We start from the raw sequence: 14,910 nt of genomic DNA on the forward strand, positions 1-14,910 counted from the left end.
GGGCACTTCAGGAAATCCAGGGCATCCAGAGTGAGAGGTCCTATGTGGGGTGCTAGAATCTCCTGAAATACCCAGAAATTCATTATTAGAAGACTTCCCTGCAACCTTTGAATTATTGACCAGAGAGAATGGCCAAACAGTCCTGTCATGAAATGTCATGAAATGTCACATATTTCAGTGTGAAAGCAATACAAGTAGCAGAAACTTCAGCAAGTTGTCATGATACAGGATTGGGGCAGCCAATGATTTTGACCTAAAATGGTTTCAGTTTAGAACAGAAAGATAGAATAGTTGGTATGGTGTTTGCCTTGTACACAGCTGGCCCAGGTTCAAACCCTGGCATCACATATGGTCCCTCCAGCCCCATCGGGAATGATTCCTTAGCTCAGAGCCAGTAGTAATTAATCCCTGAGCATCACCAGGGGTGTGAAAAATAAAAAAAGGTAACATTTTCAGCTTATAATGGGTTTATCAGGGTGTGAATCCATTCTAAATGAGTACAGTCTATATGAAATGTCTATTTTTTTTTGTCTGCTGGCATTTTGTTTTTGTAGTGCTAAAGATTAAATGCAAGTCAGGCATGTGCAAGGCAAATGCCTTGCTTTCTCTCTGGCCATGTTCTTTTTTTTTTTTTTTTTTAGGTTATGGCAAGAGAATTAGAACAGAGGTCAAGGTTCTTTGCATGATCCTGGGCCCCATATTGTCCCAAGAGATCTACCAGGAGTACTGCCAGATGTGATTCCCAATATTTCTTCTTATTAAATCACCTTGAGATACTGAACTAAAAAGTTAATAGTTGTGGGCCCGGAGAGATAGCACAGCAGCGTTTGCCTTGCAAGCAGCCGATCCAGGACCAAAGGTGGTTGGTTCGAATCCCGTTGTCCCATATGGTCCCCTGTGCCTGCCAGGAGCTATTTCTGAGCTGACAGCCAGGAGTAACCCCTGAGCAATGCTGGGTGTGGCCCAAAAACCAAAAAAAAAAAAAGTTAACAGTTGTATTTCTTTTTTTTTTTTTTTTTTTTTTTTTTTTTTTGGTTTTTTGGGCCATACCCGTTAGATGCTCAGGGGTTACTCCTGGCTACAGGCTCAGAAATTGCCCCTGGCTTGGGGGGACCATATGGGACACCGGGGGATCGAACCGTGGTCCTTTTCTTGGCTAGCGCTTGCAAGGCAGACACCTTACCTCTAGCGCCACCTCGCCGGCCCCTAACAGTTGTATTTCAGTCACAATGTTTCAACACCCATCCCTTCACCAGTGTTTATTTTACAACACTGATTCCCCCAGTTTCCCTCCTGCCCTCCTATCTCTCCCCCCAGCCTGCTTCTATGGTGTATACATTATCTCTTTTCCTTTTAGGCACTGTGATTTGCAATACTATTAACTAAGGGCTATCATGCATATCACTTTACTTCCTTTCAATGCCCAGTTCCTGTTTAGAGTGGTTATTGTCATAGTGGTCCTTTCTGTCTTTTTTTTTTTTTTTTTTTTTTTGGTTTTTGGGCCACACCTGGCTATGTGCTCAGAAATCACTCCTGGCTTGGGGGACCATGTGAGACACGGGATTGAACCACAGTTCGCTCAAGGTTAGTGTGTGCAAGGCAAACACCCTATCACTTGTGCCACTGCTCCGGCCCAGTCCTTTCTGTCTTGACTGTTTTTTCCACCCGTTGTTTCTTTTGTCTTTGGTTATTATACTAATACTATGGTGTTGTTTATTTTTATCCTGCAGATGATTCTGCCTGTCCCTCTCTTTTTAGACTCTTCACTCAGCATGATACTCTCCATATCTACCCATGTATAAGCAAATTTCATTAGTTTTTCCTAATTTTATTTTGTAGATGTACCACATTGTACTTATCCACTCATTTGTTCTTAGCACTTTGGTTGTTTCCAGATTCTGGCTATGAATAGTGAATAATGATGCAATGATCATAGTAGTGCAGAGACCTTTTCTGCATTGTAACCCAAACATTTTATTGAGACTGCAGCTGGCTTTGTCTAGGTATCACATCTGGCAGTGTTCGGGACTTACTCCAGGCTCTGTGCTTGAGGATCATTATTGGTGGTGTCTGGGAACCATCTGTGGTTTCAGGGATTGAAACCTGGATTAGTTCCTTGTATGACAAGTGCTTAACTTTAACCTCTGTGCTACTCGTGTAGCACAGATCCTAGAACTGACTTTTTTGGGCGGGGGTTGGGTCACATCTGGCAGTGCTCAGGAGCTATTCCTGGCTCTGCACTCAGAAATCAGTCGAGGCAGGCTTGGAGGACCATATGGGATGCTGGGAATTGAACCAGGGTCCATCTAAGGTTGGCTGCATGCAAGGCAAACACCCTACCGCTGTGCTATCACTCCGCCTCCATTGAACTGCTGTTTATACCAAATCTCTCCCCTTCTCTTCCTTTCATTGTCTTGGAGATGACAACAGGTCCACATTTGGTGGTAGTGCTCACAAGCTTTTTGTTTCAGAATTCTTCCTCCTGGAATTAAAATAATGTTTACCTCCCCAAAGCCAAATGCTAATCTTACCTGGATGGTCAGACCCTCCCACAGCTAGGAGGGCTCTGTGGTTGGTAATTAAGGCCTGGGGAAGGGGTGAAAGACTGAGAAGCAGCATAAAGGAAGATGCAACAGGTAGAGAAGAGACACAGGTTGGGTACAGAGAGGCTGCTTAGCTTAGAAGCCATGTGAGATATGCACATGGCAGTTAGAGCCTTATTAATAAAACTTTATGTCTCCTGAAACTTTATCTGACTGCTTGTGGATCATTTCCTCACCTCACGGTTACCCTGATATCTACAGACCTGCCAGGCCATAGGAGTTGCAGGTGCTGGGCTGGGCCGAGAAAGGCCCATCCATCCACCATGCACCTCTAGGACTTCATAATTAATAATTAATACAACATATTGGCACCCGAACAGGGACTTGAACTCTGGATGCTAGAAGACCTCAGCGATGGTGACATTCCTGTTTTTATGATCAATCTGGGCTCTTCAGCTGGATTGAGACCAGAGAGTCCCAAAGTTTGGACCATTTGGTGCCTTATCTAAACCTGGGGGAGACTCCTGGCGGCAGAGTGGGAAGTTTTGAAAAGGGAATAGCTGAAAGCTTGGAGCAACTCCCCAAGGCCCAGGTATCTGCTTTTTCATCTACAAAAAGTGTTTTTTCCAAGGACCTCGGACTTCAAATTTTCAGAAACTTATAGAGGCCACTGATTGGGATAAGACCAGAAAGAAAAGGCTTCATTGATGGTGGACTGTATCTGAACGAGACCTACAGGCCCCGACATGGATTTCGGCTTTGGAACTAATGGACTTTCATGCTCAAATTACCTTAACTGCTTTAAACTCCCAGACGTGCCCTTCTGTCAGCACATTGGGCAGTTTTGAAAACAGGGTAGCAGAAAGCTTGGAGCAGCTCCCCAAAGGTCCAGGCACCTGACTTTTCTTCTACGAAAAGGACTTTTCCCAAGGACCTCGGCCTCCCAATTTGCAGAAACTTAGAGGCCACTGATTGGAAAAAAGATCAGAAAAAAGACATTATTGATGGTGGACTGACATCTAGATGAAGACCTTCAGCTCCCAACATGCCCCATATGGCAGTGATGGAGGTGGCAGCCAAAGGTTACAAACCACTTCTTCAGAGAGATACAGTGAGAAAGCTCCTTCCCTGTAGGCCAGCAACCATGTCGGCCTGGGGAGTCGCTCACAGCATATCCACAGCATCTGGACAACTTGGTGATGGTGATGGGAAAAAAGAAGCAAAAGGAGAGAAAACAGAAGTCAGCAAAGCCCAACTGAAAAGCTGATTTTTAAAACTTCCTGCATTTGAACTGATTCAAGTTAAATCTCTTAATCCTTTAGTTGTATCAGTCATTGTCTTGCTGGTTTGAATATGTTTTATAGTTTTCCCTAATTAATATTCCTAATTGCATAACGTTTCATGGTGTATCTTAATGTAGTAGCCTGTTTTCAAACTGTATTTTTTGCAGAAATGTTCTTGTAATTTTGTATAGGGAAGTTTAATGAAAGGAACTAATGATGTTCCAGTATAAAAGTGCTTGGTTGGGCCTGGAGAGATAGCACAGCGGCGTTTGCCTTGCAAGCAGCCGATCCAGGACCAAAGGTGGTTGGTTCGAATCCCGGTGTCCCATATGGTCCCCTGTGCCTGCCAGAAGCTATTTCTGAGCAGACAGCCAGGAGTAACCCCTGAGCACCGCCAGGTGTGGCCAAAAAAAAAAAAAAAAAGTGCTTGGTTAAATAGCACTAAGAATTTTAAAGTGGGGCCAGCCTGTGGCGCTAGAGGTAAGGTGCCTGCCTTGCCTGCGCTAGCCTTGGACGGACTGCGGTTCCATATGGTCCCCCAAGCCAGACCGACTTCTGAGCGCATAACCAGGAGTAACCCCTGAGCATCACCTGGTGTGGCCCAAAAACCAAAACAAAAAAGAATTTTAAAGTACAAATTTTAAAGTATTTTGCAGAAAAGTTCTGTTTATGGAAAATTATATTATTTAATTATATACTTTAAACTTTGTTGCTTTGGGGAAATATTAGGTTTCTCACCTTTGGCTGGCTGAAGTCAGGAAAACAAAAGATAAACTTTCCTCTTTTTTTTTTTTTTTTTTAAACCCTCCCCAGGGCCAAATGCTAATCTTACCTGGATGGTCAGACCCTCCCTCAGCTGGAAGGGGTCTGTGGGTGGGCATGGGGGTGGCCTGGGGGAAGGATGAGGAGAGGCTGAGGAAGGAAGATGCAACAGGTAGAGAAGAGATACAGGTGGGGTGCAGAGAGGCTGGTTAGTTTAGAAGCCAGGTGAGAAATATGCACATGGTAGTTAGGGCCTTAATAAAGCTGTATGCCTTCTAAAACTTCAACTGACTGCCCATGGGTCATTTTTTTGTTGTCACCTGATATCTACAGACCAGCCAGGCCATAAGAACTGCAGGCACCGGTCTGGGTGTCACCAACCATGCACCACACTAGGACCTTATAATTTAATACAAGAAAATAATTTTGTGTTCTGTCTTGAGGAACCCCAAAAAGCAGTCACTGGGATCATGCTCTGGCATATGAGGGCAGTGCTGGGGATTAAATTCAAGACTTCACTAGTTTTATATTATATGGCATGTGCTTTACTGCCTAAGCTTCCCTGGGGCACTAGAATTCTGTCTGTTAACACACAAACATGAAATTGTCTCCAATTTGAAGATTCTGCTTGTCAAAAGTGTACCTCCAGGTGTTGTATATGTAGACATTTCTGTGGGATTATTGTTACTGATCCTACCCTGATCAGTGATTGTGCCCTACCCTAGGATGTGACCTGGCATTCTGCTCCCACCCTAGGGTGGTACCTGATTATGATGTATAAAATAAGAAATAAGGCTGAAGCCAAGAGCCCTAGAATCAGCCCCATAGCCAAAAAGCCCCAGCCTTCCACAGGCCCTTGCTTTTATACATCATAATCAGGTACCACCCTAGGGTGGGAGCAGAATCAGGTACCACCCTAGGATGGGAGCAGAATGCCAGGTAAGGGTAGGATCAGTAACATAATAATCCCATGGAAATGTTTACATACACAACACCAGGGACTGAACACTTAGGACAATAGGTAGGGTTTTTGCTTTGCACAGAGCCAATGGGTTTTATTTATTTATTTATTTATTTATTTTGGCTTTTGGGCCACACCCGGCAGTGCTCAGGGGTTACTCCTGGCTGTCTGCTCAGAAATAGCTCCTGGCAGGCACGGGGGACCATATGGGACACCGGGATTCGAACCAACCACCTTTGGTCCTGGATCGGCTGCTTGCAAGGCAAACGCGATGTGCTATCTCTCCGAGCCCTGCCAATGGGTTTTAATCCCCGGAACTCCTTAGGGTTTTCTGAGCCTGCCATGAGTTATTCTGAGTGCAGAATCAGGAGTCAGCCCTGAGCATCAGGGCTTTATCAAAAGTGAACTTATTTATTTTGAGGTGAGGCAATACCCTACAATACTCATAGTTGACTCCTGGCTCTGTGCTCAGAGATCACTCCTAGCTGGAATCGGGATGTCCTCTGGGGTGTTGGAGATCAAACCCTTGACCAGATGCAAGGCGAGCGCCTTGTCCACTATACTATTGCTCCAGTCCTAGAACCAGATGTCTTTCCATGCTTTTCTGTGCTTCCTTGTAGAACATCATTTCACCAAAGGCAGCAGTGTCTGTGATATCATGTTTCCAAAAAGATACCAATGATGGTAAACAGCATAGTTTGCATGGCATGTTTCTGGGAATTGGGCCTCACAGACTGTCCCTCTGCCTTCCTCTTTCACTGGGCCTAAATCTCATATATTTAAAAGTCCTAGACATGAATTCTTAATACTAAAGTGAGGCTGATCTGGGGAAATAATTATTATAGGTAGAGGAGGGAGAAAATTTAAGCCCTTCCTCTTGAAGCAGTCCAGGGGACCTGACCATGAAAGTGTTGAGACAGCTATGGATTCACGATGACACCAAATGGTGGTAGTGAGGAAGAAATGAGGTAGAGGGTTCCAAACTTACATGGTCCACTGACCCCTTTGCAGGAGAGAAAATCACTCAGTGCTTCCTGAAAATCTACTTGAAAATTCACAAGTGAGCGAACAGAAAAGAACCCCAAGGTTGCAGTTGAGGCTACCATCTATCTCCTCCTTAGATCATTTTAGCATCCCTGGGTTCAAATACTGGTCTCATGTTCACCCCTCTTAGCCTTTTTTCTAGAACCTAGAGCTGGGAATCTAGATGGAAATTCTTGTGGGGAGGGTGGAACCCACAGCCCCCAGTTAATGGGTGATGGAATCTGCAGAAGAACTGGGCAAAGGTGAAAGGACTGTGTGCTGCCCAAAATTCTTTCTCTGCGCTCCAGTGAAGCCCTCACTGCAGCAGGCTGCTGGGATCACCACAGCTCTGACCTCATTCTTGAGCCTTAACTAGCTCAGGGCAACCAAGACCATGGAGGCCCGAGGCAGCATGAACCAGGCTCCTCTACAGACCATCCCACTCCACTCTGCGGGTTCCCAGGATGTACCCCAGCCACCGATGCCTGCTACCCCCATAGCGTCCTCTCACTCCGGGGTGAAGAGTGAGGCCCCACGTGGGCCCCCTCCCTGGGGTCTCAGCTGCCTTCTGGCCCTACAGGTAGGAGGACTCAGAGGTGCAGAGTTTACACAGGCTGGGTGTTGGCCTAGGGATTGGCAGGAAAGGTGGGCATCGTAATGGGAAACTGGGTTCCTGGAACCGGTCTACAACTCTCTTTCTGAGGATCACTCCTCCACCTTCCTGCATGAGCAGCATATCTTGGTCCTGGCTGTGCTGCTCTGTGTCTCCCACCTGCTCCTGCTTCGAAGTCTTCCCCCAGGGGGACTCTCATACACCCCTGCCCAGCTCCTGGCCTCCTGCCTTTTTTCCTGTGGCCTGTTTACCATGCTTCAGACTTGGATGGGCAGCAGGTGAGGGGAGCTCCCTGGACAGAAAGCAGTGACCCCAGGGTTGGGTAAAAAAGTTTGGGGATCCCCTTTATGGGCCACACTAGGGTATGTGCTTGAGGTTTATTCCTGGTTCTGAGTTCAGAGATTACTCCTGGTGGGGCTCAGTGATCTATGGGATGTCAGGAATTGAATCCAGGTTGACCACATGCAAGGCAAATGCCTACTTGCTTCCTATATCTCACCTCTACCACCTATGTTCCCGGGGCTGCTGTCCCTCCAGGATGCCTCTTGTCCAGGCTCCTTCCTTTGAGTTCCTGATCCCTGCGATAGTGCTGACCAGCCAGAAGCTACCTCTGGCCATCCGGACACCTGGAAACTGTGAGACAGAGTCTGGGCATGGAGGGAAGCAGGGAGGAGGACAATGATGAGGATGCTGGTACTAGGGGGGTTTGGACCTATGCCAGGCTCCAGTTAGGATAGCCAGACCCTGGGTTTCCAATTGGGGACTCTTTCTTCATGCCTTGATTCTTCCCAGCCTCCCTTGTGCTGCACCTGTGTGCCACTCCTGGCTGTCCTGGCCTGGAGCTCTGGGATTCTTTTCTCCAAGAGGTAGGAGTTTGTCTGGGGTTAAGGGTGGGGTGGGAGTGGGCTGCAATGCAGGGTGGGGGTGAGGGTATGACTCGCCTTGGAATGAGTGAGAAAGTCTAGGCTGAGCTTGGCTCCCCTGGAGCAGCACAGCCTTGCTGCACGCTCTCCTCTCCCCTCTGCCAGGTGTCCGGGGCAGTGGTGGCATCGGGGCTGCTGCAAGGTGTGCTGGGGCTGGTGGGCGGCCCTGGCCATGTGTTCCTGCGCTGTGGGCCCCTGGTGCTGGCTCCCAGCTTCATGGTGGCCGGGATGTCTGCCCACAGGGAGGTGGCCTTGTTCTGTTCCACTCACTGGGGACTGGCTTTGCTGTACGTAAATCCTGAAAGGCAAGGAGTGGTGGTGTGAGCAGTGGGGTGTGTGGGATGTGGGGAGGCCAGTGCTGCTGGTCTGTCTAGATTGGGCAGCAGGCTGGGCAGGGGCAAGACCGTGTGGATTCGGAATCGAAGCTGTGGCTAGATTCCTTCAATCTTCCTGATTTTCCTACCGATTCCCTAGCTGGAAGGATTTTCTTCTCTGCCACCCCCTGGATAGTATTCGGCCATTTTCACCCAGGGCGTCTTCCTCTTGCCTCTAAAGTGCTGTCTCTATATCTCTCCCAGACTTATCCTGCTAATGGTGGTCTGTTCTCAACATCTGGGCAACTGCCAGCTGCCGCGAAGTCCCTGGCAGGCAGCTCCAACCTCTCCAATTCATGCTCATCCACTGGCCTTCAGGGTCTTCTCGGTACATATGTAGGGGCTGGGTTGAGCACTGTGGTCACAGGAATGCTCTGGCCTGGGGGAGGGAATCCCCTGTAGCTCAGCCCCACTTCTCAGGTGCTAATGCCGGTGGCTGCTGTCTGGATCATCTCTGCCTTTCTGGGACTCAGCTTCATTCCCAAGGAGCTGACTTCTGCCTCCCAGGCTCCCTGGCTGTGGTTTCCACATCCAGGTAGGTGTCTGCCTCTGACTTCTAAGTATATACATTTCTTTGACCTGTGGGCTGTCATGTGTGCTTTCAGTCCACATGAGTGGGGGGTCTCAGGAGGAACATGTTGTTTGCTTAGGTATTGAAGATATCTAGAGATTCTGCCAGCACCCCCATGTCAACCTGGCCTCCCATTGTTACTTGCCCAATCTACATACTCAGGCTACCTTCCCATGTGGTAGTGAGGACCTAAGTAGAAAGATTGCTTTTGAAACTTAATAGATGCAATTTTCTCATTTCTCAATTTGATAAAGGGCTGTTGAGTACAGTTGATGTGTTTAACACTAGATGGGGAGGATTGGAGATCTGTGGACAGATGAAACAGACACAGAACCTGCTCTCACAGAGTTAATAGTCCATAGGGGACACAGTGGTAAAGAGCAACGCAGGTTAAGGTGAAATGACATAGGGAAAGTGTCACAAGAGAGGTGCACTCTGGGGTCGTAGTGATAGCATAGCAGTAGGGCAAACGCCTTGCATGCGGCCAACCCAGGACAGAAGGTGGTTGATTCCTGGCATCCCAGGGCAAATGCACCTTGGAGTGAAAAACTTGAGTTGAGTTGCAGGAGGCAGGAGGATGAAACTAGAATGGAGAGTCCCAAACTTATTTGGTCAATTATCTACTTTCAGAAAAAAATTAAAAGAGAGAAAAGTACCAAGCTTCCCTCTGGAAATCTATTTTCTTTGAAGGGAACAAACAAAAATGCCTTCCTTTCTCCCCACCCTCACTCTATAGCACAAAGGCTTTTCTTACCCCCTGCATCATTCTTGCACACACACAGATAGGTCTTGGGAAGGACCAGTTATATAGCAGATAGGGCTCTTGCCTTGCACATGTCCAACCTGGGTTTATTCTCTGATATCTCATATGGTCCCAAGCATTGCCAGGAGTGATCCCTGAATGCAGAATCAGGAGTGAGTCTTGAGCACATGATGTGGCCCAAACCAAAAATAAAACCAAAGAGATGAGACTTTATCCTTAAGAGTTCAATATATCAGGGTTGAAGCTAAGTGGCAGAGCACATGCCTTACAAATGTGAAGTCCTGAGTCAATCCCTGGCACTGGGGAAAAGTATTGCTAAGGAGTTCAGTCGTTTTTTCCCTAAGACATTGTCTTTAAAAATCATGGAAGTGGTGCCTGGAGGAATAGCATAGCAGTAGGTAGGGTGCTTGATTTGTATTTAACCAACCAGGGTTTGATCTCTGGCATCCCATATGGCCATATGGTTCCCCTACACTGCATACCTGAGTACAGAGCCAGGAATAAACCCTAAGCACCATTGGGCGTGGCCCATAAACGAACAACTCTCAAACACACACACCCACACACCCACACACACACACACACACACACACACACACACACACACACACACACTCACTCTCCAAATCCAGGAGCTCTGTGGTATCTGGGGGTACTGACAAGGAGGCAGGGATGGTTCCAGATGGAGTCAGACCTCAAGATGATTCCATTTTCCTCCCTAGCTGCATGGAACTGGCCTTTGCTGACGCCCAGGGCTCTTGCTGCTGGCATCTCCATGGCCCTGGCTGCCTCCACCAGCTCCCTGGGCTGCTATGGTCTGTGTGCCCGGCTGCTGCACTGGCCTGCTCCACCTCCCCATGCTTGCAGTCGAGGCCTGGTTCTGGAGGGTCTGGGCACTGTGGTGGCAGGGCTGCTGGGGAGTCCAATGGGTACGGTATCCAGCTTCCCCAACCTGGGCACCATGGGTCTCATTCAGGTATGTGGATGGAATGTGGTGGTGGGTGTCTCTGGAGGTGCAGGAGAGGAAGGAGAGGAAAAGAGACTTATCACTTGTCATTGTACCCCGTTGTGAATATTATGGGGAGAGGGGTTGGCCAAGACCAAGGAGGGGAGTGAGGGATTACTTGATCCTGACTATCTCTGTAATGCCCCAGCTAAGGGCTGAGGGCAGAACAAGTTAGTTAAAGTCCCTGATCTCTTGGGAATTTGTAGAGTTAGTAAAGCAAAAAAGTAATGAAGGTATTTTCTGAAACTGTAAAGTGCTATCAAGAAAATCAGAGAGATAATCAGAGAGAAAATCAGAGAGATAGGATGGAGGTAAGGCGTTTGTCTTTCATGCAGAAGGACATTGGGTGGTAGGAATCCCGGCATCCCATAAGGTTCCCCCTGCCCCCCGAGGCTGCCAGGAGTGATTTCTGAGCATAGAACCAGGAGTAACCCCTGAGCACTGCCGGATGTAACCCCAACCCCCCCCCCCTCAAAAAAAAAAAAAAAGAAAATCAAAAGGGGCTGGAGAGAATACAGCGGTAGGGTGTTTGCCTTGCACATAGCAGACCTAGGATAGATGATGGTTCAAATCCTGGCATCTCATATGGTCCCCGAGCCTGCCAGGAGCAATTTCTGAGTGCAAAGCCAGGACTAACTCCTGAGTACTGCTGGGTGTGACCAAAACAAACAAACAACAACAAAAATCAAATAATACTTCACTTGGTATAGGCTTGGGTTTAATCCCTGCCTAGTCCCCTGTGCAAACCTGGGAATGCTCTTGAGCTTGGAGCAGTCCTTAAGCACACTGGATATGGTCCCAAACTGAAAAATCAAAAAAAGTTAATAAAGAAACATGAAAAACCAAAGCAGGGCAGTGAAGGAAGTAGATAAATGAAGGAATCCCCTTCAGCAGGGAGCTTGGGGAAACTTCTGGGAGGGGCTCTTGTAAGAGGAGATCCAGTGGTGAGATTTGGACCCTGGGAAGCAGTGTGTGTAATTCCTGGTGTGATCTCACCACAGGCTGGGTCTCAGCGCATGGTCTACTTGGTGGGGCTGCTGTCCATGGGGCTTGGGCTCTCCCCAAGGCTGGCCCAGCTCCTCACCACCATCCCGCTGCCTGTGCTTGGTGAGTGTACACGCCCATGTGGCTGACTGGTCGCCAACTTCCTCTCTGGCATGTGGAAAGAAATGAGCAGTCAAGGTCTTAGCTTCTCCTTTTAACCTTGTGAATTTTGTTTTGGGCAATATGTGGTGGTGCTCAGGGGGGGTCATTCTTGGGGGGACTTAGGAGAGGAGGTCACTTTTGGTAGCACTCAGGGGGATTGCTCTTGACGATGTTCAGGAAACATGTAGTGCTGGGGATGGAACCCAGGTCTCTCAGCCACTCCTGACTCCCGTTGGCCTTGTGGCTTTTTCTGTGGGCTACACTCGGTGGTGCTCTGTTAGTCTGAGTTCAGCGGTGTTTATCCTGGAGGTGCTTAGGGGACTAGATGGGATGGTGGTGATCAAACCTAAGTCAGCCACTGTACTCACTGTATCATTGCTCTGCCCTCCCCCCCCCTTCTGGCCATTTAAAGGGCTTTCTAACCCAATCAGACTTCTGTACCCATGAGCATCTCCCTGTACCAGCCCTCTTTCAATGTTGCCTTCTGGGACAGGTGGGGTGCTGGGTGTGACCCAGGTCGTGGTGCTGTCTACCGGCTTCTCCACCTTCTACCTGACTGACATTGACTCGGGCCGAAACGTCTTCATTGTTGGCTTCTCCATCTTCATGGCCCTGCTGCTTCCTCGTTGGCTCCGGGAAGCCCCTGTGGTGCTGAGCTCAGGTGGGAGAAGCAAGAGGGAGCAGGGGCTGAGTAGCAGCAAAGCTGGGGTTTGACTACAGTCTCTGAGCCCTCTTCTGGGCTTGGTGTTATACAACCATCCACGTGCTTATTTATTTTGGTTTGGCGTTGCAGTTGCTCTTGGAAGTGCCCGGGGGCTCACATGGTGCTGGGGATAGAACCTAGGCCTCCTGTGTGCAAAGTAGGTGCTCTAGTATGGTGAGCTCTTTCCAGTCTCATTTGTGTAAGGAAAATTTATTGCCTAGCTTGCAACTTGTGTTGGGATCCAAGGGTACCGGCAGATGTGGCAGTTCAGTCACTGGCATAAGATGTGTAGGATCATAACATGGAAGGGAAGGGGGTGGAGAGAAAGGAGTCTGGCTTCTGTTTCAAACCAATTTCATGAAGAAACAAACAATGAGTTGGGGTAGAAAGATGTTTTTATGTTTTTGTTTTTTTTTGGTTTGTTTTGGTAGGTGGCTCAGATGGTGCTCAGGAATCATTCCTGATGGGCTTGGTAATGCTAGAGATTGAACTTGGGTTAGCTTCATGCAAGGCATACACCTTAACCACTATACTAGCTCTTTGGCCCTAGAAGTGCCGACCAGGGGTGGGGATTGGAGAGGATTATCACTAGCATTTAATGGGCACCCTAAATATCCATGATAACCCCATGCCCAACGAAGAATTACCTACTTCAAATGTCAGGAGTACTGAGGTTGGAAGATCCAAGTCACAGTACAGAAAGTATGACATAGTACATAAAGTTGTTGGTATTTAGGAGTTGGAGAGTGTACAGGGGTCAAGGTCCATGCCTCATACACAGCTGACTTGGCATCACCTATTATCCCCAAGCATCACCAGAATTTGTTCCTGAGCACTGCCTAGAATAATCTTTGAGCAGCACTAGGAATAAGACCTGAGCACAGTTAGGTGTACCCCTTTCAACAAAACACAATGTCTGGGGTCTTTAATATAAAACTGTGAGAAGAGGAACCTGGATCCATCAAGCATATCTGGAAGGCAGATGGTAGTGAGCCAGACCTGGGTGTGGGAAGTGGACGGCAGGGGACAAAGGTGTTGAGGGTGGGAGGGTAAAGGATAGGGAACAACAATCCAGAAAGATCTGCTTTTAATCCAAGATGCATGCTTATTAGGTCTAAAGAGGTGATGTCTCCTGGCTTTGCCTGAAATTGTTAACTCCTTCCCTACTGGTCCCCCACAGGCTGGACTCCCTTGGATGTTTTCCTGTGCTCACTACTCACACAGCCTGTCTTCCTGGCTGGTGTTTTGGCATTCCTCCTGGAGAATACTATTCCTGGTAAGTGGAGGCCAGGACCCAACAGACTGGGGAATGACCAGGAAGTCATCATTCCCTGGTTGGCCAGCCGCCTGACTGGCCTCTCTTTGGCAGGCACCCGGCTGGAGCGTGGTTTAGACCAAGGGCAGCCAGTGGCATGTGATGCCTCAGAGGCCTGGAGGTCTGGGAAGGCCAGCAAGAAGGCTGCGGAAGAATACGAGCTGCCTTTCCCCCTCTCAAACCTGTGCCTCTGTGCCCCCCAGTCTCTCCGTTGCCTCTGTCCACTGCCTGAGAACTCTAAGGACAAGGACAACAGGTCCTCAGAGCCAGGAGAGATGGCCAACCTGCTCACTCATTTGGGAGAGCAATGCCCTGAAGCACACAGAGAATTTAGGTCTTAGTAATCACCCAGATGCTGACTTGTTTTAACTGGAGTCAGCTCCTAGGCTCTTCCTTCTAGAGAGAATGTGTGTTTGTGTGTGTGCGTGCGCACATATTCCTGTATTTGTGTGTGCATGTAACTCCCATTTTCCAAAAGGTGTGTGTGTGTGTGTGTGTGTGTGTGTGTGTATGTGTGTGTGCAGACATATATAAATCCCATTTCCCAACAGATGAATTGCCTTCCTGGTTTTGTTAGGGCTGTTCCGGAGAAGGTGCCTGAATAAATGAATGAGCCATTGGTTAACTATCAGTAACACTAAAATCCCCCCGCATTCACTTAATAAATATTTATCAACTGCATCCTTATTTATTAGAGTTCTTTTATTTTTTAAACTTTATTTATTGATTGATTCATTGATTGATTGGTTTCTGGGCCACACCCAGCAGAGCTCAGGGGTTCTCCTAGCTCTGCACTGAGAAATCGCTCCTAGCAGACTGGGGGACCACATGGGATGCTGGGAATCGAACTGAGTCCCTCCCAGGTCAATCTCATGCAAGGCAAATGCCCTACTGCTGTGCTATCTCTCCGGACCCATATTTGTG

At 48.1% G+C, this 14,910-nt stretch overlaps 2 protein-coding genes across 2 annotated transcripts in view; one reads left to right on the top strand and one right to left on the bottom strand.

Moving 5' to 3' along the window:
• Window positions 1-14,910, bottom strand: part of LOC126000887 (reticulophagy regulator 2-like) — a 545,054-nt gene that overhangs the window by 13,185 nt on the left and 516,959 nt on the right. The window lies entirely within an intron of this gene.
• On the top strand, window positions 6,967-14,327 carry SLC23A3 (solute carrier family 23 member 3). The gene is made up of 12 exons (XM_049768931.1): window positions 6,967-7,152; window positions 7,306-7,463; window positions 7,723-7,820; window positions 7,978-8,051; window positions 8,214-8,395; window positions 8,687-8,810; window positions 8,903-9,017; window positions 10,539-10,792; window positions 11,824-11,929; window positions 12,462-12,629; window positions 13,852-13,947; window positions 14,041-14,327. Exons 1-12 carry the CDS (start codon window positions 6,967-6,969, stop codon window positions 14,325-14,327), a joined length of 1,848 nt encoding a protein of 615 aa, XP_049624888.1.

The sequence above is a fragment of the Suncus etruscus genome, chromosome 2 (assembly GCF_024139225.1).
Source record: "Suncus etruscus isolate mSunEtr1 chromosome 2, mSunEtr1.pri.cur, whole genome shotgun sequence".
Lineage (NCBI taxonomy): Eukaryota > Metazoa > Chordata > Mammalia > Eulipotyphla > Soricidae > Suncus > Suncus etruscus.

What these genes read in the sequence shown, in the direction of transcription:
- SLC23A3 (XM_049768931.1), top strand. Translation starts at nt 6,967, where the DNA reads ATGGAGGCCCGAGGCAGCATGAACCAGGCTCCTCTACAGACCATCCCA. An exon ending in CATCCGGACACCTGGAAACT is followed by an intron (nt 7,821 to 7,977) that starts GTGAGACAGAGT and finishes GATTCTTCCCAG; the next exon opens with CCTCCCTTGTGCTGCACCTG. An exon ending in CATCCCGCTGCCTGTGCTTG is followed by an intron (nt 11,930 to 12,461) that starts GTGAGTGTACAC and finishes CTTCTGGGACAG; the next exon opens with GTGGGGTGCTGGGTGTGACC.